We start from the raw sequence: 22,206 nt of genomic DNA, 5'->3' as shown, positions 1-22,206 counted from the left end.
AGACAATTGGGGGTAGTGCCGCCGGATGAGTAGTCTTCCACGGGGGTATTTTTAGCTTTTAATTATGTAATTTTTAATTATTAGGAGTTTAATTATGTAATTTTAATTTTTAGGATTTTAATTATGTATTTTTTAATTTTTAGGATTTTAATTATGTTGTTTTTATTTTATTTGTCATTTGTAATATTACTTAGGGTTTTTTAATGAATTTTAATATTATGGAAATGTTTTTGTTTAATTGAATTTTAAATTGAATTGTGCTCGTCCTTGCGGAAGAGCACAATTGTGGGTGTTGTGCTCTTGGCAGAGAGTAGACAGAAAAAGTGGGGCTGGGCCCACAACCGTGCTCGCTGGCGAGCACGGTTGTGGGTGCTCTCAGCAGTGGTGCGGAATTTCCGGCGGAATTCCCCGCGGAATTCCCAAAAACACCTCCTGTCACGTCATACGGACTTCCCAATGCACTCCCACGTCATACGGAATTCCCACTGCACAGTGGCGGAATTCCCCGCGGAATTCCCACAATAAAAAAAAATCCACAAATTAAACAATTTCCGGAAGTATGAAATTTACGAAATTAAATAGTCGACACAAATAGGGAAAAATATTCCATTAAAAAAAGAAAAGTACATTTCACCAAATTAAAAAATACATTTCAAGTGGTGCGAATGAAATGAAGTTCAACGAGATGTATATATAGGAACCGAAAAAAAAAACATTTAATGCATTAAACGGGAATTCGGCGGGTGTCAACGCAATGACGGACGTCCGCACAAAATTCCCCGCGGAATTCCGCGAAACGCCGCGGAAATGCGAATTCCTTCGCGGAATTCCGTATCCGTTGAAGAGACACACAATGGCGGACGTCCGCCACGGAATTCCCGCATGCCGGTGGAAATTCCGCTTGGACGTCCGCCATTGCTGATGATATAAAGGGATATAAATCTCACTAACGGATAGTTATTATTGACTGGAATATATGATTCACCTGTCATGACTGTTGAATGCCTGCAAGTTTAATTAGGAGTACTAATTTAAGGCTTACATTTTTTGAATACTGTAAAGTGGTCAATTTAATTAATCTCTCTTTTTGAGCCTAGAGTGGTGAAATGAGAAATCATCGCTTGTGAATTTAAAATAAGTTGCGGTCAGATGTAATTTTTTAAAATAATTTATTACTTTTCCTTCTCCGGAGAGGAACATTTCTGTCTCGTCTCATTCTTTAGGCCCACAAGAAGCACTTAGGCCATCACAAAGCTGTTTCTATACCGCTCCTAAACCGTTCCTTAAACTACTATTTATGGGCCCCACTGTACTTTTTAACTCCATTTCTTAATTAAGGAACGGAACCTGCAACCCTCCGTTCCTTATCCGTTCCTTAACCGTTCCTTAAATTACTATTCATTCAATTTCATTTTTTATTTTTATTTTCAACTCAATTCAATTAACACAAACACACTTCATTAAACATTACTAATTGGAATAACAAAATTATAAAGAAGAATAATAAAACATTAAACATTACTAATTGGAATAACACATTACTCAATTCAATTAACCCAAACACACTTCATTAAGCATTAAACATTACTAATTGGAATAACAAAACATTATTAAAAACCAAACCCTTCTTCTTCTTCTTCCTCAACCTCCTCCACCACTGCGCTGCCCACCCCGACGCCACCCCCTCCTCATCTTCAAATCCACCGCCGACCCCTCCAACTCCCTCCTCCGCACGACGCAGTGGGCGTCACGCACACGCAGGGGCGAGCCACGTCGCCGAAGCGCGTGGCGGCACACACCGTGCCGCGTCTTGTGCCGGCGGCACCCGGAACGACATGGGAACGACACGCCGACGGAACGCAGCGCCGCAATGCGTCGCGCGCCGGTTTCGTTCCGCCGGAACGAAACGCGGAACGGCCGCGACCCGTTGCGGGTGCTCTTATGATTATTTCAATGATAATGAAATGCCAAGAATAAAAAAATCAATCTAGGAATTAATTAGTTGCAACTCAAGGCATGGGGTTCTTATGATAAATTTTCAGTTTTCAGTAGATGAAATAGGTCTCTAATAAAAACGCATATATTTGTAGAACATCGAAAAATTTTACAATCAACTATCAAGTCAGTAGGTAGTACACATCCTGCTAAATTGTGAAAATAAAATGAACACTTCTTTGTGATATTTTCAGTTTTCTAAAAGTGTATGTAATCCCTCCGTCCCGGACTACTTGCACTTATTTCTTTTCTGGGCGTCCTAAGTTATTTGCACTATTTCCATTTTTAGTAAAATATTTCACCTACAGCCGTAATATTTGACTTTGCTATACACTCATTCCTTAATCTCCGTGCCGAAAATGAAACGTGGGAGTAGTGCGAGACGGATGGAGTATTATATATATTTTGAAGTAATTACAACAAAGGTGAGATAGGGACATACTCGATCACTCACAATCACCGGCAGAATTAAAAGAAAAAAAAATAATAACACTACTTAAAAAGGAAGAAAACACAGTGTAATCTTCCACTGTTGGGCCTCTCTAATATCTGAAGCCCAACTATAATTCAGACTCCAAAAACCAAAATAGAAATAGCAATGCTTCATGCTTAGGCGGCGGAAGGGGCTGGAACATAGCGAACCACGCCGCGAACCGGCATCAACTGCTCAGCAGCAGCAGCAGCAGCGACCTCTCCCTTGTAGTCGAGGCTCTGGTCGTTGTAAATGTCCCACCATTTATCCACCACCATCTTGATGTCTTCGCGGTCCATGTTCTCCTCCTCGCCGGTGTAGCGCCACGGCTTGGACCCGGCGGCGCAGTAGTGCACCACCTTGACCTCCTCCAGCCGGACGTTCTCCGGGTGGCGCCACAGCATCGCCAGCACCAGGTTGTAGTTGTTGGGGATGGGGCGGTACACGTCGCGGAAGAACATGTTGAGGAAGTCCTGCTCCGCGAATGGCGTCGCCTCCGTCACCTTCAGCGTCTGCAGCAGGTCGTGGTACGTCGGCAGGCTCGGCTCGAACACGAACATTCCCGCGTTGAAGTACTTTGGCGGCTTCGGGCCGAGGGAGTCCGGCCACTGCACCCGGTCCTGGCACTGTTGGCAGTAGCCGATCTGGAACTGCGGCGTGTGGCTCCACGTCTTCTCGCAGAAGCAGTCCATCACCGCGTAGAAATAGCCGTTGTCCATGTCGAACAGATGGTCGATGTTCTCGAACACCTGGATGTCTCCGTCCAAGTAGATCATCTTGCTGTACTCCACAAACTGCATATTTGATTGATACGTATTAATTAGTGTTATCCTACTCTAATTAGTTTGAGGCCTTTTGAAAGTGACACTAATTTGAAGGATAATAGCAGTCGACTATTCTAACAAACATATATACCTCCCAAATGCGGAGTTTGGAGTAGTTGATGACGTAGTAGGCCATGGCGAACTGCGTCTGATTCTCGGGCGGGTACACCGGCTCGATCTCGCGGACGATGCAGCCTTGGTCCACCAGTATGCGGCGGTGCTCAGCGGGGACGTCGGGGAGAACAGCCACCACGAGAGGGTAGATGGTGCCGACCTTCCTGAGGCCCTTGGCCAGCCCCACCACGCCCTTCACGTAGTCGCCGTTGCCGGCAAGGAAAGTGACGTAAGCGCGGCTGGGGAGGCTGCCGGCCTTCGTCAGACCGGAGGCACCCCTATTCAAGGGACGGTTCATGAGTTCTGGCGCCATATTTTGTTTTTGATTTAGAAAAGAAGAGTGAGATGTGTTGTGTTGTGTTGTGTACTTGTGTTGCTTGTTTGTTTGGTGTATTTGAATTAGAATGAGGGGAGTGGCCGCTTTATATAGAATTTCTCTGAGGAGGAAAAGTAACTGTGGCATGGAAAGTAACATTTTTTTAGTAGAAAATGTTAGATGAATCGAGGTGGGAAAAAAAAGGGAGTCAAATTAATTAGTGCTGAATTGTTGATTGGGGGTGTTTGGTAAACAGAGTGTGGTGTATACGAAATGAATCTGGGCCGTACGCGTGGATGCTTTTAGTTTCGTTGAAAGTTCGAGTGAGGATGTAAAGAATATAAGTAGATTATAGGAGGGGCGGTGGAAGTGAAAAAAAATTGTATTGGCCCACCATGATATGCTACCAGCTTCCTAATAACATTTTCATAATTCTTTAATACTAGTATTAATTAGTGGTGATTTGGTAATTATCTAAGTCATTAGGCCTAAAGCACTTTAGCTGCCTTGATTGTATATATATTCATGAGTTTTGGACTTTAGTGCCAACTTCCCACGCTAAATGTTTCATTTTTTCAATTCAACTAGGTCCCATCTTATCAATTTCGCTGTTCTGTAATTTCTTTTGTCTATGGGCACTGAAAGAGATTGTTGCAAATTATCATATTACTACTTAGTTTTTTTTTTGTTATTCATTAGACTAATTTTAGTTATTTATTTGACCGATGAGTCGTTTTTAGAGTTTATTTAGATTATGAAGAATCGCTAGTTTACTCAGTAGTAGTAATACAAGTTTTATATAACTCCACAAGAAGTGGGATTGCCTGATCGATCTATAGGATTTGGTAGATTAATTGTGATATAAATTGTAAATAAATTGATATATATATGTATAATGAGTTGAGGAAACTTTTTATAAATAAAAATTAACTATTTTTATGGGACGGACGAAAAAGCAAAGTGTCTTTATATTTATGTGACGGAGGTAATAGTAAAACATGAGTACACTAGATGAATTATTGATGGTGAGATCTACTTATTAAAATCGAAAAAAAAAATGTGATTATTCTAAAATGACAAAATGTGTCCAGCTTTTTGCGGATGTAGAATTCGTATTTTGGTTTAATTGAGGAATCGACCTTGTTAGGGCCACCTTTATCAATACTTATGAGTGAATATATATCACTAGTTTTATTATTGTAGTGGCTCAATAAGTGAAAGGCCTGAGTTTTGTATTTGAAATTTGTGGACAAATTAATGAACCATTCAGTAAGATTTAATTTGTTTGAGGATTTCAGTTCAGTTCTTTTCAATTACGACTATTTAGGTTTATTTATGTTATCATATTAATTACTGTATATATCAGTCTAGCTCGTCATTTTATAATATCCTAAAATTACGACTATTTAGGTTTATTTATGTTATCATATTAATTACTGTATATATCAGTCTAGCTCGTCATTTTATAATATCCTAATACAAGTAGTATCTTATAAATGAATAATCTATCCATACATATATAAAAGGTGATTTTAAGAATATTTACAAAACTGCCATTTAAAAATTATAATTTCAAATGTGAAGGTTACAGGATCTTTATTTCCCTATTTTATATCATGAGAATAATAAAATAAAATAAACTAGACAATAATAATAGAAAAAAATATTGTTTGATCGATCTATCTTCATTTTGCCGTTAATTTTATCTTTATTCTACAATCAATACTCATAACATATAAGTTAATATAGGAATAAGAAGGTGAAAGAGTCATTGAATCAAAAAAACTCTTGGTATAAAATACAAGATCGAAATTGAAAAAGTATTAATAAACAATTGGTAGTTTAACGTTGGAAAGTGAGATTAGGGGTGAGCAAAAAAACTGAAAACCGGAAACCGAATATCCGAACCGAACCAAACCGAAATGTTGAAATTCGGTTCGGTTATTTCGGTTTTTCGGTTCAGTTCGGTTTTGAAAATACAAAAAATTTGATTTTTCGGTTCGGTTCGGTTCAGGCGAAGAAAAAAATCGAAAAACCGAATATCCGAGTTATATATATATTCTATTAATTTAATATATTATATTATTTATAATATATAGTATATTCTTTTAATAAATTATACTATATTATATATATTATATGTATTATTAATTTTATATTGTATATAAATATTCTATTAGTATATATAAAATAAAATAAATTACACATATATATATATTAATATTATATTTATTTTTTCGGTTTTTTCGGTTTTGTTCGGGTTTTTCGGTTTTTTAAGTTCGGTTTTCGGTGTTTCGGGTTCGGTTCGGTTTTTGTACTAAATTCGGTTTTGACAAAAAACCGAACCGAAACCCGAATGCACACCCCTAAGTGAGATAGAGAGTTTACAGTTTCCAGTTTTCACGATACAAATAACCGCAAGTCGCAACTATTTTAGCATATTAGGTAACATTTCTACAAATAAGTACATTTAAGAATGAAAATTCTAAAACCTCCACTTAAACATATAATTGCAATTAAAGCACTATACATTTGATTCATAATATTAAAAGAGCTTATCCTAAACCTTTCATTACAAATATGGCTTATTTCCCCATTAATTCGACATTTTAAAAATAACACATATAAAGGTCGTAGTACAAAAAACGTTGCGATAATTGAATTTGATGTGCCTAAAAAAGAGAGTGATTATGCTATGTTTGCACACACTATATATAATGTGTTGCCTGGATAATTGTTGGCATTAAAATTAAAGTAGTGTTTGATCTTCAGATAAGTCTAGCCTTGGTCTATACATATTTAAAAATTAGCTATAAATCCTAGACTTCTATACTTACTGCTAGTATCAAATTTTTAACTCTCCATAAATAACTTTCTATATCAGCTATTTGCATATCCCTAATATCTTTACTTTTCGACCAAGCTAAAGTATACGTGTTTTTCCATAAGCCAATATTAGGAAGGGAAGTTTAAGAATTAACTTTAATATTAAAAACTTATTCCATTTACTTGTCCACAAGTTTATTACTCCAAAATTCTAGAGTTGAATACCAACTAGTCTAATTTGGACAAGAAATGGGATAAGAAAACGAAAGGTAACTGCTCGCTCCACCAACCGTCACCGACCAAATCCCGCTCCCCTGCATGTACACCGCGTGTCAGGGGTGGGCCCATTTCAAATCTAGCGATTCACGTGGCACGTCTCGGTGCACCAGATTCCACCACGTGGGGACCTCCTTCAATCCTGCAACGTCTGGTTTAAGTAACAACCCTCGTTGCCGACTATCTCTGGAATTGGAGAGATAGAGTGGTGACAGTGACTCGCATTTACTATGAAATTTTTTCCTCCTATAGTATTCCAACGAATTCATTGTTAGTTGTTGACAACTTTATTTATCCTTTAATTTTTTGAGCCGCGGATTTCTTTTTTAGGTAAAAAATGTTAAAATTAATAATATATCAAAATTATATCTCTGATTTAAAACATCATACAAGATGTCAAGATCCAACTTCAAGCTTGAAATAGTCGAGCTTTGAATTTTTTGTTATTTCTTATTCAGGTATGTCAGTGGATAAAATTGCTTCATGAGGCGGACGAAGAATTCAAATGGGCTTGATAACTTTTTATATTGGCGGGCTTGATATTGTTTTCTGTGGGTTTTTGAAAATTTAAAATATGAGAATGTAAAGGGATAAGATTCTTATTAGGCTTTTGTTTTTTTACAGTAATCGGGCTCCATTCTTATTGGGCTTTTGATTTTTAAGCTTGGGCCAATTATTGGTGTTTCCTGGTACTCAAATTAACACTCCTACTCAATTTCTTTAATTGTCATTCTTGAAGTAAGGTTGAGATCAGTTTAAAGAAATTAAAATTGATCAAGTTTCAAGCAACTTAAAACTGGTACTTACTACATCTTAGTACTTAATTATGCAGCAAAATAGGATCTACAAATTATGAATTAATTAAATTAAGATAACAAAAGAACATACATTATCACAGTACTACTCCCTAAACAAATACCCCTAAAATTCACGATATAATTTCGACTTTAAATCATTTGAGCTTAGCAAAAAGTTGTGGGATCGCTCTTAATTTTTGACAACGTGTAGATTTGTGAATCAAGAGATCTCAGACTGTCAAACATATTGCGGCCTTTAATTCCAATTTCCAACTGCCCGAGTTTATACCCCTCCGTCCGCGAATAAAAATCTCATTTTTCCATTTTAGTCTATCCGCGAATAGGAGTCTCGATTCATTTTTACTATAAATAATAATAAGATCACCTTTCCACTAACTTATTCCAGTCACATTTTATTAAAAACTAATATATAAAAGCCGTGGATAAATGTGACTTCTAATGACGGGAGGGAGTAGTACGTAGTTGGAACAGAATAAGCGCTCCAAGTGAGACCACGACATCAAAATTGCGTCTACCAACCTTCACTGTCCAAACTCCAACCTCTACAAAAACAGCTACACCAGAAAACGAAGGAACTATGGCGGTGGAGGTGGAAAAGTCTCAGCCCACAGTGCAGGTGACCGACCTCAAATTCACCTATCCGGGAATCGACGGCCATCCTCCGCCCGGCGCAAAGCCTCTCATTCAGGATTTCAATCTCTCTCTCTTCGCCGGCAACCGCTGCCTTCTCGTCGGCTCCAATGGCGCAGGTTCTATCTCCCCCTCTTTCTGTTCATCGTGATTGCTAATTATGCTGCAATTTCTGCTCAAGATCCAATATTTTTATAATTGAATTTCATGGTGGGCATTTAGGGAAAACTACTATCTTGAAAATTATTGGAGGGAAGCACATGGTGGATCAGGAAACTGTTAGGGTTTTGGGAAGATCAGCGTTTCACGACACGGCATTGACCGCCTCAGGCGATCTTTCTTATCTTGGCGGCGAGGTCTGTCTGTCATTCTTCGATTTTATTTTCTGGATTATTTTTACGTCTCTTCAGTCTTGATCTGCAAGGTTGGATTTGGTTTTGATGTATGATAGGAAATTTTGAACTGCATTTGCATTTTAGATAAAGATGTTATGAGGTGAATATTGATGAATGTTGAGAATTTCTTGGAATTTGGTATATGAGAACAAGTGAAGAGCTTATAAACTACAATTAAAATTTGGTCTTAGTGTCCATTTCCAAGACATTTATTAGTAGAATGAAGAGAAAACAACTTCTCAAGCTCTTGCTATTTAGAAATATTGGAGAATTGTTGTTTCTAGAATGAAGCAAATGATAATCGTTTGCAAATACTTGGTTTTTGATTTGTGGAAGCTTAATTATCCAGTGGAGGAGAGAAGTTGCTTTTGCTGGTTATGAGGTTCCAATTCAAATGGATGTGCCTGCTGATAAAATGATTTTCGGGGTAGCAGGTGTCGATCCCAAAAGACGAGATGAACTGATAAAGGTATAATGTGTTTCCTTGATTTCTTTTTCTCTTTATACTTAATAGTACATTTTGTGCTTTCCTTGTTTTTGTCTTGAAATGTTTGCATTTGGCTGTCACTTAGAAGATGCAAAATTACTTTCTTGATAGAGAATGTGGCTGATGTGAAATTTTCTTCCTAGCTAGCTTTCAAAATAAATGAACTGAGCAAATCAACTGTTGTTTACTGCTATTACACCATATCTGGTCAATCATATCAAAAATCTATATTCATTGAAAGCAAAGAAAAAAAGTTTAAACTATTGAATCCCGCTCTCTATCTATTTAAATAAAACATAGACGAAGCTTGAAAAGCACCAGCACACCCCACCCTTTATTTTAGGTATAAAGTGAGAGACTATGGAAATGCACGCCGTAGTTCTTTTTTGAACATTCATATAACTCGTCATTCACCAGTGCTTAGGAAATGCCTATGAGGAAGCTTGTGATTATTATGGTCAATTGTCCAAGCTTTTCCAAAAAGTTTAGTTGCGCATGGCAGGTATTACAATTGTGAGGTTCTGATTATCCTTCTAGTGACCAGAGAGTCCCAGTTTTAGTATTTTGATCGAACATTTTTCAAGGGGCGTGTTACCTAAGTGGACTCGGTGAGTTGATCAATATAATAATGTGTCTGACTTTAATCAAATGCATCTATTGAGTTACACACAATAGTTTCTTGCTTGCCACCGAAATGAAAATAAAGAGCAGATTGTGTATGCGAACACAAGGCTATTGTGCTGAACTAACTTTATTTGAATTGATCCGTCTTTGTTCAATGATCACATATACTTAGATGACCAGTAACCAGATACTGTGATCTAGGAGAAATATGAATTAATAACTCATGATGTAGGTTTTAGATATCGATCTGTCATGGAGAATGCATAAAGTATCTGATGGTCAAAGAAGGAGAGTTCAAATATGTATGGGTCTTCTAAAAACATTCAAGGTATGTTTTGTGATCTTTTTTGACAACTAATTGTTTTAATGAGTTAATAGAGAAGAGACTTCATTATGCCCTATGCTGTCAGGTCCTTCTGCTCGATGAAATCACAGTCGATTTAGATGTTCTAGCTCGGGCCGATCTCCTAATGTTTCTGAAAAAGGAATGTGAAGAGAGGGGAGCTACAATCATCTACGCTACACATATTTTCGATGGCCTTGAGGATTGGCCATCTCACATTGTAAGTCTGATTCCAGCATGTCTGCGTCAGCTCTTCTCGGTCTAGCTAATTCTCAACCATCATACTTGTCAGGTTTACGTGTCTCAAGGAAAGTTGCAACTTGCATCACCAATGAATGAAATCAAGGAGCTTAGCAATCTATCCTTGATGGTCAGTTCCTCTTAAACTACAAATACAAAATTTAATTGGTATTAGAATCCTTGCATCTTCAAGATTGAAGATATAGCTTGAAGCTCGTTGTGGTATTGGCGTTGCAGAGGACTGTGGAGCGTTGGCTGAGGAAAGAGAGAGACGAGGAGCGGCTGAGGAGGAAAGAGAGGAGGGCAAAGGGGTTGCCGGAACATGAGAAACAAGTAGAAGGCAGCCGTGTGATAAATAACGGGTGGGCTGCTGGGAGGCTGAACTCAACTGTTGCTGGAGAAGAGAATTTTGTGTTAAGCTCAAATAGGGTCCTCAGATAAAAGGAAACACAAAACTACCAAGAGTGTTATAAGAGCTTGATGTGTCATTGTTAGCCTCATCATATTATTTTCCAAAATTGTTTTGCTGATTGCAGCATTATAGTACCAAATACTAATATAGTATACGTATGTATTTTTTATTTAATTAAATTTTAGTGAATTGCGCACCTTTAAAAAACGGAACTATAAATCACCAAACAAAAAATTCGTAATTATCTCATCTTTCTTCATTTAGGCGAAATCAACGTTGATGGAACATGACTTGGCCTAGCTAGAGACATGTTACGGCCGAAAGGAAAATGGGTTTTATTCATTTTAGGTCAAAAATAAAATGGAAAATACTTTATGGAGTATCAAACTTCTCTTCTCTTGAAATATTTTAGCAAATCCTTCAAATAATTTACAGTTTTGCAAACTAAAGAGAAATGTACTTTATTCGTTTTAAGTCAAATATAAAAGGTAAACGCATTCGAATATATCATTCTCACTGGAGTTCATACAAAAGCCCAAGCCCAAGCCCAAGCCCAAGCCCAAACCTAAATCAAAGACCAAGCCCTGTTTTAGTGCAATTATTCAAGTGGCGCATTCTACGCTTCTGGAAAGTCAATCAACACGAAGGTAGAAGATCTTACTGTATTTTTAGAATTGTTCCCTTCTCACGCTGTACTTACCTTCACACAATCAAACCCTAATCAGATTACATTCTCTATTCTCTCGATTTCGCCTTACATTCACGTAATCACTTAATTTGAGATCTATTACCTGGGTTGGCGGTGATGATTTTATTCATTTTAATCTTGTATCATATTTTTTTTTCCTTCTGAAGGATCTTTATGTTCGTTTAGCAGGTCGAAGAGATCGAAGGCGTCATGTTAGGTGTTTTAAGGCGGAAAGCCGCTTCCGGCGCCTCATCTGCTTCGGTAAATTCCTCCGACCTTTTGAGTATATCTACGCGCATGTAATTTCTCAATGATATTCTGTCTCGCCGGATGGGAAAAGATGTGTGTCGGTACTCACTTGTGCATTTCTTGGAGTAGGTTTACGGAAAATCATTTTACAAGCTTAAGCCTACAGGATCTGCTCACCGGGTGAGCTCTGCAGTGGGAGAGGAGGTAATTTGATGGTTTAATTTTCAATGGTAAATGCTAGTATAATAGAAATGTGAATACATGCATGTATATTCTGCTTTCACCTATTACTCCTGTTTTGGTAGAAATGGCTGTCCATGAGTTGCTTCATACTTAAGTAATTGCGGATGAAGAAACTGTATCTGGTTGCTAACTTGCTATGATGTTTGCTATTTAATTGTGTTTGATTTCGGAATTGAGATGTCGTCGACTATATCTGTCACTGTCACTTATGTTTGAGATGTTGAACAGATTAATTGCGTAAGGGGATTTGGCAATGTCCGAGCATTTTCTCACCTTCCTTTGGCTGGTATGAGCAGTTTCTTATTCTTTGCCCTTACATACACCAAATTACTCATTAGATGGGTTTGAACCAACGATTTATCTATCATATTTTTACAGGACGAACTATGTCTCTGATGCCAAAAAGGTCAGTGGTCCAATATCATATACATTTAACAAGATTTTCATACATTGCGCAGATTTTACTTTATGATGAATAGTAGGATAAAATGGGATTACCATGTGCCAAATAAAGAGATTAATTCTAGTTTTAAATCAAACACAAGTTTGTTTAGGCTTATTAGGCGTGATATTAGAAAATTGAGTATTAGAACAAATGTTTATTTAGACCACAATAGTGCACTGGATCTTGGACTTGTGAAAGCAATGATCTTGCAGAAGTAAAGTCTCTGCTGTATTTGTTCTAATTGTGGAATAAGAAATTTATATTGGACATGGGTGATTATATCATGGAGACTGCCAGCATCATGAAGTAGCCTCAAGATCTAGTGGAAAGTTGTTTCTTGACCTTCATATCATTTGATTAACTGAAAAAGCACAAATTGTACATTTTACTGAAAATTCATCCCAGATGGATCTGTTTTTTTTTGTTTTATTTGCAGGGAAGCACTGGACAGTTCCCTGAAAAATGTGACTTTACGGACTTGGAGTAGGTCATTCAGTTCTGACAGTGGTATGGTATCTACTTTGGTGGCACTAAATAATGCTTATAGGTGAATCATAGGTGTTTTCTTCTTCTAGAATTAGTATATGCTGGTTTGATCTGCAATGCTGGTTTCATAATCTCATTTGCACTATGGCCTTTGATCTTTTAAGTGTTCGCTATTGAAATTATTGACCGACTCCCATATAATATCAGAATTAAGAGTGGCTATAGCCATGCAAATTGCTCGAAGACACATTCAATGCATTTATTTATTATTTTATTCATTTTAGATTCATGCTTGTAGCTTACTCATCTTATTGATGTATAAGCAGATGGTGATGTTTTTGAAGCTGTTGTCCCTTTTATGGGTGAATCTATAACTGATGGCACTTTGGCAACATTCTTGAAAAGTATGTTTCTTTATCTATGCATAATGTTTTCACGAAAGTTATTAGCCTCTTAATGTTAATCTGATGGTTACTTTCCAACTGATTGCTGTTTTGAGCAGAACCTGGGGATAGAGTTGAAGTGGACGAGCCAATAGCTCAGATTGAAACAGACAAGGTAATCACTTTAATAACAGTGAACTTAGAATATTTCTCTACCATTTCCTGCTGCAGAATCATCATCTGCTATTACTCCCTGCTATTGATGATTCTGGATGTTAATGTGACTTGTGTTTGCAGCTTAATATTGTGTTGCATATCCAGATCTAAGAGAAGAGACTTTTTATGTACTTAAGATTCTTCTCCAAGGCTCTTATCTTACGTTTTCCATTTGGTTGCTCGTCATTCCAGGTCACCATTGATGTGAATAGTCCTGAAGCAGGGGTGATCAAGGAGGTGAAATTTCATAATTGGAATAGTAATTTAATCTCATTCTCTGCTTTGTTACTTTGGCCTTGATGTTATTTTTCTTATTGTCTGCTAATAGTTTGTAGCTAAGGAAGGAGATACTGTAGAACCTGGTACCAAGGTTGCTATAATATCAAAATCTGGTGAGGGTGCGACTCATGTTGCACCTTCTGATGAGAAACCCTCTGAAAAATCTCCTTCTACACCGTCACCTGCTGCTGAAGAGAAAAAGGAGAAGCCAGCACCTAAAGTTGAGACGAAACCCGCTGTATCAAAGCCTAAAGGACCTCCTCCTCCCAAACATTCCGCTACTGAGCCCCAGCTTCCCCCTAAAGAAAGGGAGAGACGTGTATGACCAAAGTTTCCACGTATTTGGCTGATGCTATTGTATATTTTTTCATAAGTGGAGATTGTAAAATTATATGCTCTGGTGCAGGTGCCTATGACAAGGCTTAGGAAAAGAGTTGCCACACGATTGAAGGATTCTCAAAACACATTCGCATTGCTGACAACATTCAATGAAGTTGACATGTGAGTTTATTCATCGCCATGTGGTTTTGATTTGCTCGATTAAAGAGGATAAAGGTCTGCTCAGATATTTGTGATTTCTGTTACCTTTGTGGTTTAGTCAATCATGTCATTTTTGTTTTGGCTAAAACAATAATGAAGGTAGTTTTTGACATTCTGCTGGTTACTCACCAGTTAGTTATTTTGCTGGTCAATCATCATGCTTTTGTTTTGTTTCTGTTTATATCTGGAGTTTAACCAATTCTGTATGGATGTTAGTTTTGAAGTTTGTATTGATTTCCGAGTCTCTCTTGAACAGTTATTTTAGCCGTTTCACCCTTGTCAGTAGACAAAATTGTGTGACTGATATTTCTCAGTTGGCATTTGGTATTTTTTTGAGCTTATAAATCCTATTATTATGGCATCCAACAATATTTGGAATATTTATCAATCAGTTGCTCATTAGTCATTACCCTTTATGAAATCTAGAATTTTTAATACATTATGATTATCATGGTACATCTCTGACATCTAGATATCTATTTTGTTTTTTATCAGGACGAATTTGATGAAACTTCGTTCTGACTACAAGGATGCTTTTGCTGAAAAACATGGTGTGAAGCTGGGTCTAATGTCCGGATTTGTAAAAGTATGCTTGGATTAATGCAAGTTTATATTCTTATGCATGTTTAATGTTACCAAACCTGTTATATTATTATTTTTATTTCAGGCAGCAATAAGTGCTCTGCAGAAGCAGCCAATAGTGAATGCCGTTATTGATGGGGATGATATCATTTACAGAGATTACGTAGATATTAGCATAGCTGTTGGCACCCCCAAGGCAAGATGCCCGCATTTTACTTTTTATTTTAAGATATTTACTTGCAGACAAAACTTTGAAATATTTAATTCTGAAGTACACAACTTACATATGTCTATTTAATGATGGACATGGACATATGAAGTAGGATCAATGGTAATTTACTTCCATGGATAGACATAGGACTGTGAATAGACAGAATCTTTTTCATATATGGATATAACACTTTTTATATTCCCACACATAATCTTGTTTGTTTTATCAAGTAATGAGAAAAGCTAGCTTTGATTGGCTTCTGCATAAAGTAACCGACTTGACTTCCCTTCCCTCGTATACCTTTTGGTAGCCATGTAAATTTGTAAGGTTTCTCAATCACTTATTTGGAGAAATTTATATATTTCATCAGGGTCTTGTTGTTCCGGTTCTACGGAATGCGGAAAATATGAATTTTGCGGAGGTTGAGAAGGAGATTAATAACCTTGCTAAGAAAGCCAATGATGGGAGTATATCAATTGATGAGATGGCTGGGGGAACGTTTACCATATCGAATGGTGGTGTTTATGGAAGTCTTCTGAGTACTCCCATCATCAATCCACCCCAGGTATGTGCCTCTTCTGTTATTTGATAAGTATGTTGGTTCTTCTTTGATGCATGTGTACATATTCAGTTAGTGATTGAGTGGTTCCTCCTTGGCTTGGAATTGTAGTCTGCTATCCTGGGGATGCACTCAATAGTGAGCCGCCCTATGGTGGTTGGAGGCAACATAGTTCCGAGACCCATGATGTACATTGCACTCACATATGACCATAGGCTGATTGATGGGAGAGAGGCAGTGTTCTTCTTGAGAAGAATCAAAGATGTGGTGGAAGACCCACGCAGATTGCTGTTGGATGTATAATGCAGCTGTGGATGTTGATTGATGCATCCATCATGAGTTTGAGTTGGGCAAAATAAATGCACAATAGTTTTTTTGCAGTTATTGCTTCCGTCTTTGAACGAAGATTGTGTGGTCTTCGGCCACCCGTGTCCGAATTTGGAAAGAGTATTTATTGTCTACGATGCTTGATTGTTGAAAATTGCCAAAAAGTTAAAACCGTTTAATTTATTTTTTTGCACCTACATGCTTCTCTATTTGATCATGCTGTAATCTGGTTAACTACCCTGATTTTGTGTTGAAGGTCTTATATTGAATTAGTAAATAGCATAATTAACATGAAATTAAGTAGATCAAGAATTTGTATGTATAAGAGGAATTAAAACACACGTAGGAAAATAAAGTAGAGTGTAATTAATGAACACGGATTTTGAAAACAACACTTATATGGTCGCGACACACTATGTAATTTGAATTTTCCTTTGTTTTAAAATGAGTTATATCCGTAAAGTGTTAATATAAATATGTGGTAATAAACTAACCTAATTAAATTGAGGTAGGCTCCTGTGAGCATGATAATTTGTTTGTTTAATAAGAAAGCCACTTGGACATAATGTTATTCTGCAATTTCTCTTTTTTGTCCGTGTTGGATCAAACTACCATTCTTTGGACCCTAAATAACAAGCCTAATAAAAGCCAACAAAATCCACATTCATGTTATTCTGTATAGTTGTACTTTTCTCAATTGCTTAGTTCCATCAATTACAGTAGGTATTCACATTTTTTCATTCGACTAGCCTTCCATACAGGCATATTTATTTTATATATTGTTAAAGGACAAATATCACTTTTATCTATAAAAATAATAGTAATTTTTATTCTCATAAATAATTCTCTAACTTCTACTTATATGAACAATAATTTTTATATTCAACAATATTATAGGAAAATACATTTGTTTTGGGAAATTAAATTGATGTTAGCCATTAAATGGTAGTAATAGGATATCATTGACTATTAAACTTATTTGACTGAATACAACAAACTAATTAATAGGCTTTATGTATTTTGCTGTAATTAAGTTAAGATCCGCAATCCAAATATGTTAATCTTATTTTTTATTTAGAAATTAAATTCATAAAATCATAAATCTTATTCTATGAGTCAAATTTTCCAAGAACAATAAGTTTTATTTGAATAATAACTTTTATTCATTAGAATGATAAATTTTATAAGCAATAAACAGTACCTCTTGTCAGTAAGAATAGTAACCTTAATAATTAGAACAATAACTTTTGTACATCAAAACAATACTACTGGATTTTTTTTATTAAAATAATACTCCAACTTTTATTCATTGGAAAAATAATATTTATTTATAAAGAATAATATACCTATTATTCAATAGGACAATAATATCTTTATCTAAATATAATAACTTTTATTCAAAAAATATAATTTTTACAAAACTAATAATTATAATTTAAAATAAATGACTTTTGTTTAATAAAAAAAGTTTTAGCAATAATGAACTATGATATCTCTTATTACCTACATAAAATTAAATATAGATATTATTAAATGGAATGTTATTTACGACAAAAAATGAAAGAATGGGAAAATAACAAAAAGTCAAAAACTATTACGCCAAATTCGATGGAATTAAAGCCATCAATATAAAAAAAGTAGTCAATTAATTTTATATATTTTTTTATATAAAAGATCTAAATAATTGTGGTCTATCGCGAATTGAATGTTTTTCAGCAATATTATACGAAAATACATTTGTTTTGGGAAATTTAATTGATGTTAGCCGTTAAATGATAATAGGATACCATTGACCATTAAACTTATTGACTGGAATACTACAAACTAATTAATAGAAATTATGTATTTTGCTCTAAATAAGTTATGATCTGCAATCCAAATATGTTAATCTCATTTTATATTTAGAAATTAAAATCATAAAATTATAAATCTTACTCTATGAGTCAAATTTTCCAAAAACGAAAGGTATCTAAAATTAAGGGCAACAATAGTGGAAAATTAAGACATTAACTCTTATATAAAACAATGCATGTATTACTAATTTCTAAAGCAACATTGCAAATTAACGAACAAAAATGTCAAATGTCAATGGTCTCGTGTTGTTTTTTGGGTTCTTGGCTATTACTAATACCCCTTGTCTCGCTGGTGAACTAGAAGGTGGCGTGATGTTGAATATTGGTTCACAAATCAAGCATCACCACCACCATCATGCTCCCTCTCCTCACCACGAACATGAATATGTTTGCCCTCCTTCCCACCACCATCACCATGCTCCATCTCCTCATGCTCATCACAGTCATCCTCCTCATCACCATGCCCCATCTCCTCATGCCCACCACGCCCATTCTCCTCATCACCACGCTCCGTCTCCACATGCCCACCACGCTCATCCTCCTCACCACCATGAACACGACCAACATGCTCATCCTCCAAGATATCATGGTCATGCTCCTGCCCCTGCTCCTCAACGTGCTCATTCTCCAAAACACCATGCTCCTGCTCCCACCCCTGCCCCTACTCCTCAACATGCTCATTCTCCAAAACACCACGATCATACTCCTGCCCTTGCTCCTCAACATGCCCATCCAAGACACCGTGGTCATGCTGATTCTCCAAAACATCATGGTCATGCTCCTGCCCCTACTCCTCAACATGCTCATTCTCCAAAACATCATGATCATGCTCCTACCCCTGCTCCTCAACATGCTCGACACTGCGATCATGCTCATTCTCCAAAACACCATGGTCATGCTCCCACCCCTGCTCCTCAATATGCTCATTCTCCAAAACACCATGATCATGCTCCCAACCCTGCTCCTCAATATGCTCATTCTCCAAAACACCATGATCATGCTCCCACCCCTGCTCCTCAATATGCTCATTCTCCAAGACACAGTGGCCATGCTGATTCTCCAAAACATCATAGCCATGCTCCTGCCCCTACTCCTCAACATGCTCATTCTCCAAAACACCATGATCATGCTCCTACCCCTGCTTCTCAACATGCTCATTCCCCAAAACACCATGATCATGATCCTACCCCAGCTCCTCAACATGCTCATTCTCCAAGACACAATGGTCATGTTGATTCTCCAAAACATCATAGTCATGCTCCTGCCCCTGCTCCTCAACATGCTCATTCTCCAAAACACCATGGTCATGCCCCTGCCCCTGCTCCTCAACATGCTCATTCTCCAAAACACCATGGTCATGCTCCTGCCCCTGCTCCTCAACATGCTCATTCTCCAAAATATCATGATTATGCTTCTGCCCCTGCTCCTCAAGATGCTTATTCTCCAAGTCACTGTGGTCATGATCCTTCTCCAAAACGCCATGGTGATGATCCTGCCCTTTAAAGTCAAAAGCATAGTATTTTTAAATAAAAGTTTAGTTGATTATCATTGTAATAGCTTCAAATAAATAAAGGCTATTAATTTCTTGACATAGTAATACGTTTTTCATTAAATGTTTGAAGTTAATTTGACTTAAAATTTTTGTGAAATCAATTTGAATATTGTGGCAATTTAATTAGTTTGTGTTGATGATATTTATTTTGCTGAAATGAATTTGAATATTTCTACAATTAAGTTGCAGGCTAATTAATCAATAAAATTGCACGAAACTCAATCTTATATGTACATTAATAAAAATGTACTCCATAAATTGCAGAACCCTAAATATATACTTTTGACAATTTATGTCACTTAGATTGTCACATTATCATATAATCTAAACTTCTAAACTAATGGAGTATATTTCAAAATCACTTCATTAAAATCAATACATGCAAGTGTTGAAAAATGTTATACTAATGAAATGATTATAAAAATTGAACTTTTGTAATTTGAAATTATGTTGAGCTTGTGGAAGCTTAATGAATATTGAAAGAGACCGAGGGTTGAAGTGCAAATACTTGAGCTCACAGGAGATAGTTGTAATGGTAATAATGGACAAATTGCAATATCTCATAGTAAATTTATGCAGGAACACCATATCTGGTGTTGTTCCGTAGAAAAACTCAAAAATGAGTTTGAGTTTGGTGTATGGTGGTTGGAGATCATTTTTACATTAAAAATGGATTTTGGTTTATGGTTGGAAATAGTCTAACTAGCTAAACTCACAAAATTCTTGAAGTTGAGAGTAATTGACTTCAATGTTTTTCTAATATTTTATCCAACAAACTAGCCTTGTTTTACTCCCTCCGCCTCATTATAAGTAATAATTTTTTTTATATGAGATTTAAGAAATTTATTAAGTTAAGTGGAGAGAAAAAAAAGTAAAATAGAGAATAAAGGAGCACGAGAGAATGAATGTATTCTTTTTGCTAAAATTGAAAACTGATCACTTAGTGTAAAGACAAAAAAAAAAGAATATAAATCATTTGTTAAGTAACGACAAAAAAAATACCATCATTTGTAGTGGAATATACTGAGTAATTCTTTGCAGTCATATTTTTTATTATTCCGCCAATAATGAATATTAAGTTGTTCAATATTTTTAAATAATCAGAAAGGTGAGTATTAACACTTCTAAAGCATTACTTTTCCGGCTTCTTATGATACTCCCTCCGTCCCTGAAGAGTATGCACTATTTCCTTTTTCATCAGTCCTTAAAGATTATGAACATTCCAATTTTAGAAACTCTCTTCTCTCTAATGGGTGTGACTCATTCTCCACTAACAATACTTAAAAAATTTTCTATATCTATTTCTTTCTTTCTTTCTTTACCAATAATACATTAAAACTCGTACCGAACCCAAAGTTCATATTCTTTGGGGACGGAGGAAGTACAAAATTTTGCCCTTTTTTGTATTTCCATTTAGCAAAAACAATACATGCATTCAATTAACACGCCCCCTCTTTCTTCACACTCAATGTTTGTTTATTTATAGATACACTATTGCTATATAGTGTGAAAGAGCATGTTTTGTGGCCATTTTGAACCTTCTCGAAGATAGAATCCAAAATTGATCCATAACAAACATTCTCTTAGGCTATCCACAATGGCGCCTAGCGCACCGCCTAGCCGAGCGCCGGCGCTAGGCGGTCGCTAGGCGAACCATTGCAGCCTCCGAAAACCGCCGAGCGGTTTTTCGGAATTAAAAATCGCCTAGCGCTAGGCGGTCGCCGGGCGCTGGGCGATGCGCTGGGCGATCCGCTCGGCGCCATTGCAGCGTCGGGATCGCCCAGCGGTTTTTTTTTAAATTGCCCCGACACTATATATACGCGATTTGCACTTCATTTTCATTCGCACCACTTGTATTAACGAGTACTCTCTCTATCTAAATTTCTATACAAGATAAACACCGAGAAATGGATCTAAACAACGAGCCGAGTTCAGGGACGAGTGGTTCTCAAACTCCCCCAATTAATGTTGGAGGCGGATGGAATCAGATGCCCGGGTACTACAACATGTACCCGTGGCAGCAGATGCTACCCGGGTTGCCGACCGGAGGGAGTCCGCCGGGGGGGTTCCCGGCGGTGCCGGGTTGGGGACCCAATATGCAGATGATGCCGGGGTGGGCACCCAATATGCAGATGATGCCCGGGGGAGTACCGGCGACGCAGGGGACGCCGGGGGGAGTACCTGCGATGCAGGGGACGCCGGGGGGAGTACCGGCGACGCAGGTGACGCGGGGGAACGTCTATCGCCCCAGTTTTGATTTCAGCACTGCTTCGTCGCACACATCGACCCCAACGGATGCGCAGTTCACGCCGAGCGGTTTTGATGAATTTTCGTTGGTGGATTTGGGGTTTGATAGTCTCGGAGTTCCGGAAACTCCCGTTCAAACGGGGGGAGCAGTGCAGGGTAGTGGCGCCCCAAAGAAGAAGGGCAAGGGAAAGAAGGTCGGGGAGTCGTCGCAGCTGGGTGGGGATGACCCCACGGCACGGAGAAGGTGGACGGACGAGGAGAACGTTGCCCTGTCAAGGGCGTGGGTGAGTGTTTGCGACGATCCTCTTGTTTCTAATAACCAGAGGATCGTCAACATGTGGGGCAAGGTAGCAGCAGCCTACCAGCGATTTTGCCCGGAGGGGAGGCCACACAACGGGGAGGATTGCCGGAAGGCGTGGAACCGAATCAGGGCTGCCGTCTCCCGATTTTCGGGTTTGTACGCCAACGCCCTCCGCATGCAGAGTAGTGGCCAAACGGAGGACGACTGCAGGAGGATAGCGGAGAAAGCCTTCCCCCAGCCCGGGTTGTATAAGGACTTCACCTACTGGAACTG

At 37.5% G+C, this 22,206-nt stretch overlaps 4 protein-coding genes across 9 annotated transcripts; 2 read left to right on the top strand and 2 right to left on the bottom strand.

The window, feature by feature from the left end:
• Positions 1-2,368: 2,368 nt before the first annotated feature.
• LOC121799455 (galactinol synthase 2-like) lies at positions 2,369-3,811 on the bottom strand. The gene is made up of 2 exons (XM_042198835.1): positions 3,383-3,811; positions 2,369-3,261 (listed from the first exon to the last, which is right to left on the bottom strand). Exons 1-2 carry the CDS (start codon positions 3,716-3,718, stop codon positions 2,605-2,607), a joined length of 993 nt encoding a protein of 330 aa, XP_042054769.1. The 5' UTR covers positions 3,719-3,811; the 3' UTR covers positions 2,369-2,604.
• A 4,327-nt stretch (positions 3,812-8,138) lies between these two features.
• On the top strand, positions 8,139-10,979 carry LOC121799448 (ABC transporter I family member 20-like). Its single transcript, XM_042198822.1, has 7 exons — positions 8,139-8,390; positions 8,494-8,627; positions 9,016-9,135; positions 10,010-10,105; positions 10,188-10,340; positions 10,413-10,490; positions 10,598-10,979. Exons 1-7 carry the CDS (start codon positions 8,219-8,221, stop codon positions 10,799-10,801), a joined length of 957 nt encoding a protein of 318 aa, XP_042054756.1. The 5' UTR covers positions 8,139-8,218; the 3' UTR covers positions 10,802-10,979.
• A 421-nt stretch (positions 10,980-11,400) lies between these two features.
• On the top strand, positions 11,401-16,177 carry LOC121748835 (dihydrolipoyllysine-residue succinyltransferase component of 2-oxoglutarate dehydrogenase complex 2, mitochondrial-like). 6 transcript variants are annotated; one of them, XM_042143414.1, is made up of 15 exons: positions 11,401-11,419; positions 11,650-11,721; positions 11,839-11,913; positions 12,181-12,238; positions 12,331-12,358; positions 12,834-12,904; positions 13,210-13,287; positions 13,386-13,441; positions 13,675-13,719; positions 13,811-14,080; positions 14,168-14,262; positions 14,797-14,887; positions 14,969-15,079; positions 15,465-15,659; positions 15,765-16,177. In XM_042143414.1, exons 2-15 carry the CDS (start codon positions 11,671-11,673, stop codon positions 15,954-15,956), a joined length of 1,416 nt encoding a protein of 471 aa, XP_041999348.1. In that variant the 5' UTR covers positions 11,401-11,419; positions 11,650-11,670; the 3' UTR covers positions 15,957-16,177. The 6 variants fall into 6 exon arrangements, with proteins under 6 accessions (XP_041999348.1, XP_041999323.1, XP_041999315.1 ...); XM_042143389.1 differs by lacking the exon at positions 11,401-11,419 and adding an exon at positions 11,428-11,536; XM_042143381.1 differs by lacking the exon at positions 11,401-11,419 and adding an exon at positions 11,428-11,536 and having other exon boundaries at positions 11,647-11,721.
• A 1,990-nt stretch (positions 16,178-18,167) lies between these two features.
• On the bottom strand, positions 18,168-19,442 carry LOC121782767 (sarcoplasmic reticulum histidine-rich calcium-binding protein-like). The gene is made up of 4 exons (XM_042180745.1): positions 19,434-19,442; positions 19,035-19,325; positions 18,684-18,920; positions 18,168-18,494 (listed from the first exon to the last, which is right to left on the bottom strand). The coding sequence occupies exons 1-4, from the start codon at positions 19,440-19,442 to the stop codon at positions 18,168-18,170; spliced, it is 864 nt and encodes a 287-aa protein (XP_042036679.1).
• Positions 19,443-22,206: the final 2,764 nt, after the last annotated feature.

This window comes from Salvia splendens, chromosome 1 (genome assembly GCF_004379255.2).
Source record: "Salvia splendens isolate huo1 chromosome 1, SspV2, whole genome shotgun sequence".
NCBI lineage: Eukaryota > Viridiplantae > Streptophyta > Magnoliopsida > Lamiales > Lamiaceae > Salvia > Salvia splendens.
Note: the sequence above shows the minus strand (reverse complement) of the source record. Positions and strands in the feature narration are given on the sequence as shown.

Coding starts and splice junctions, on each gene's coding strand:
- LOC121799455 (XM_042198835.1), bottom strand. CDS start 3,718: ATGGCGCCAGAACTCATGAACCGTCCCTTGAATAGGGGTGCCTCCGGT. Junction 3,262..3,382: donor CCAAACTCCGCATTTGGGAG/GTATATATGTTT, acceptor TCAAATATGCAG/TTTGTGGAGTACAGCAAGAT.
- LOC121799448 (XM_042198822.1), top strand. CDS start 8,219: ATGGCGGTGGAGGTGGAAAAGTCTCAGCCCACAGTGCAGGTGACCGAC. Junction 8,391..8,493: donor CGTCGGCTCCAATGGCGCAG/GTTCTATCTCCC, acceptor GTGGGCATTTAG/GGAAAACTACTATCTTGAAA. Junction 10,341..10,412: donor AGGATTGGCCATCTCACATT/GTAAGTCTGATT, acceptor CATACTTGTCAG/GTTTACGTGTCTCAAGGAAA.
- LOC121748835 (XM_042143414.1), top strand. CDS start 11,671: ATGTTAGGTGTTTTAAGGCGGAAAGCCGCTTCCGGCGCCTCATCTGCT. Junction 13,288..13,385: donor TTTGGCAACATTCTTGAAAA/GTATGTTTCTTT, acceptor TGTTTTGAGCAG/AACCTGGGGATAGAGTTGAA. Junction 13,720..13,810: donor AAGCAGGGGTGATCAAGGAG/GTGAAATTTCAT, acceptor GTCTGCTAATAG/TTTGTAGCTAAGGAAGGAGA.
- LOC121782767 (XM_042180745.1), bottom strand. Junction 18,921..19,034: donor GTGTCTTGGAGAATGAGCAT/GTTGAGGAGCTG, acceptor GTTGAGGAGTAG/GGGCAGGAGCATGGCTATGA. Junction 18,495..18,683: donor ATGATCGCAGTGTCGAGCAT/GTTGAGGAGCAG, acceptor GTTGAGGAGTAG/GGGCAGGGGTGGGAGCAGGA.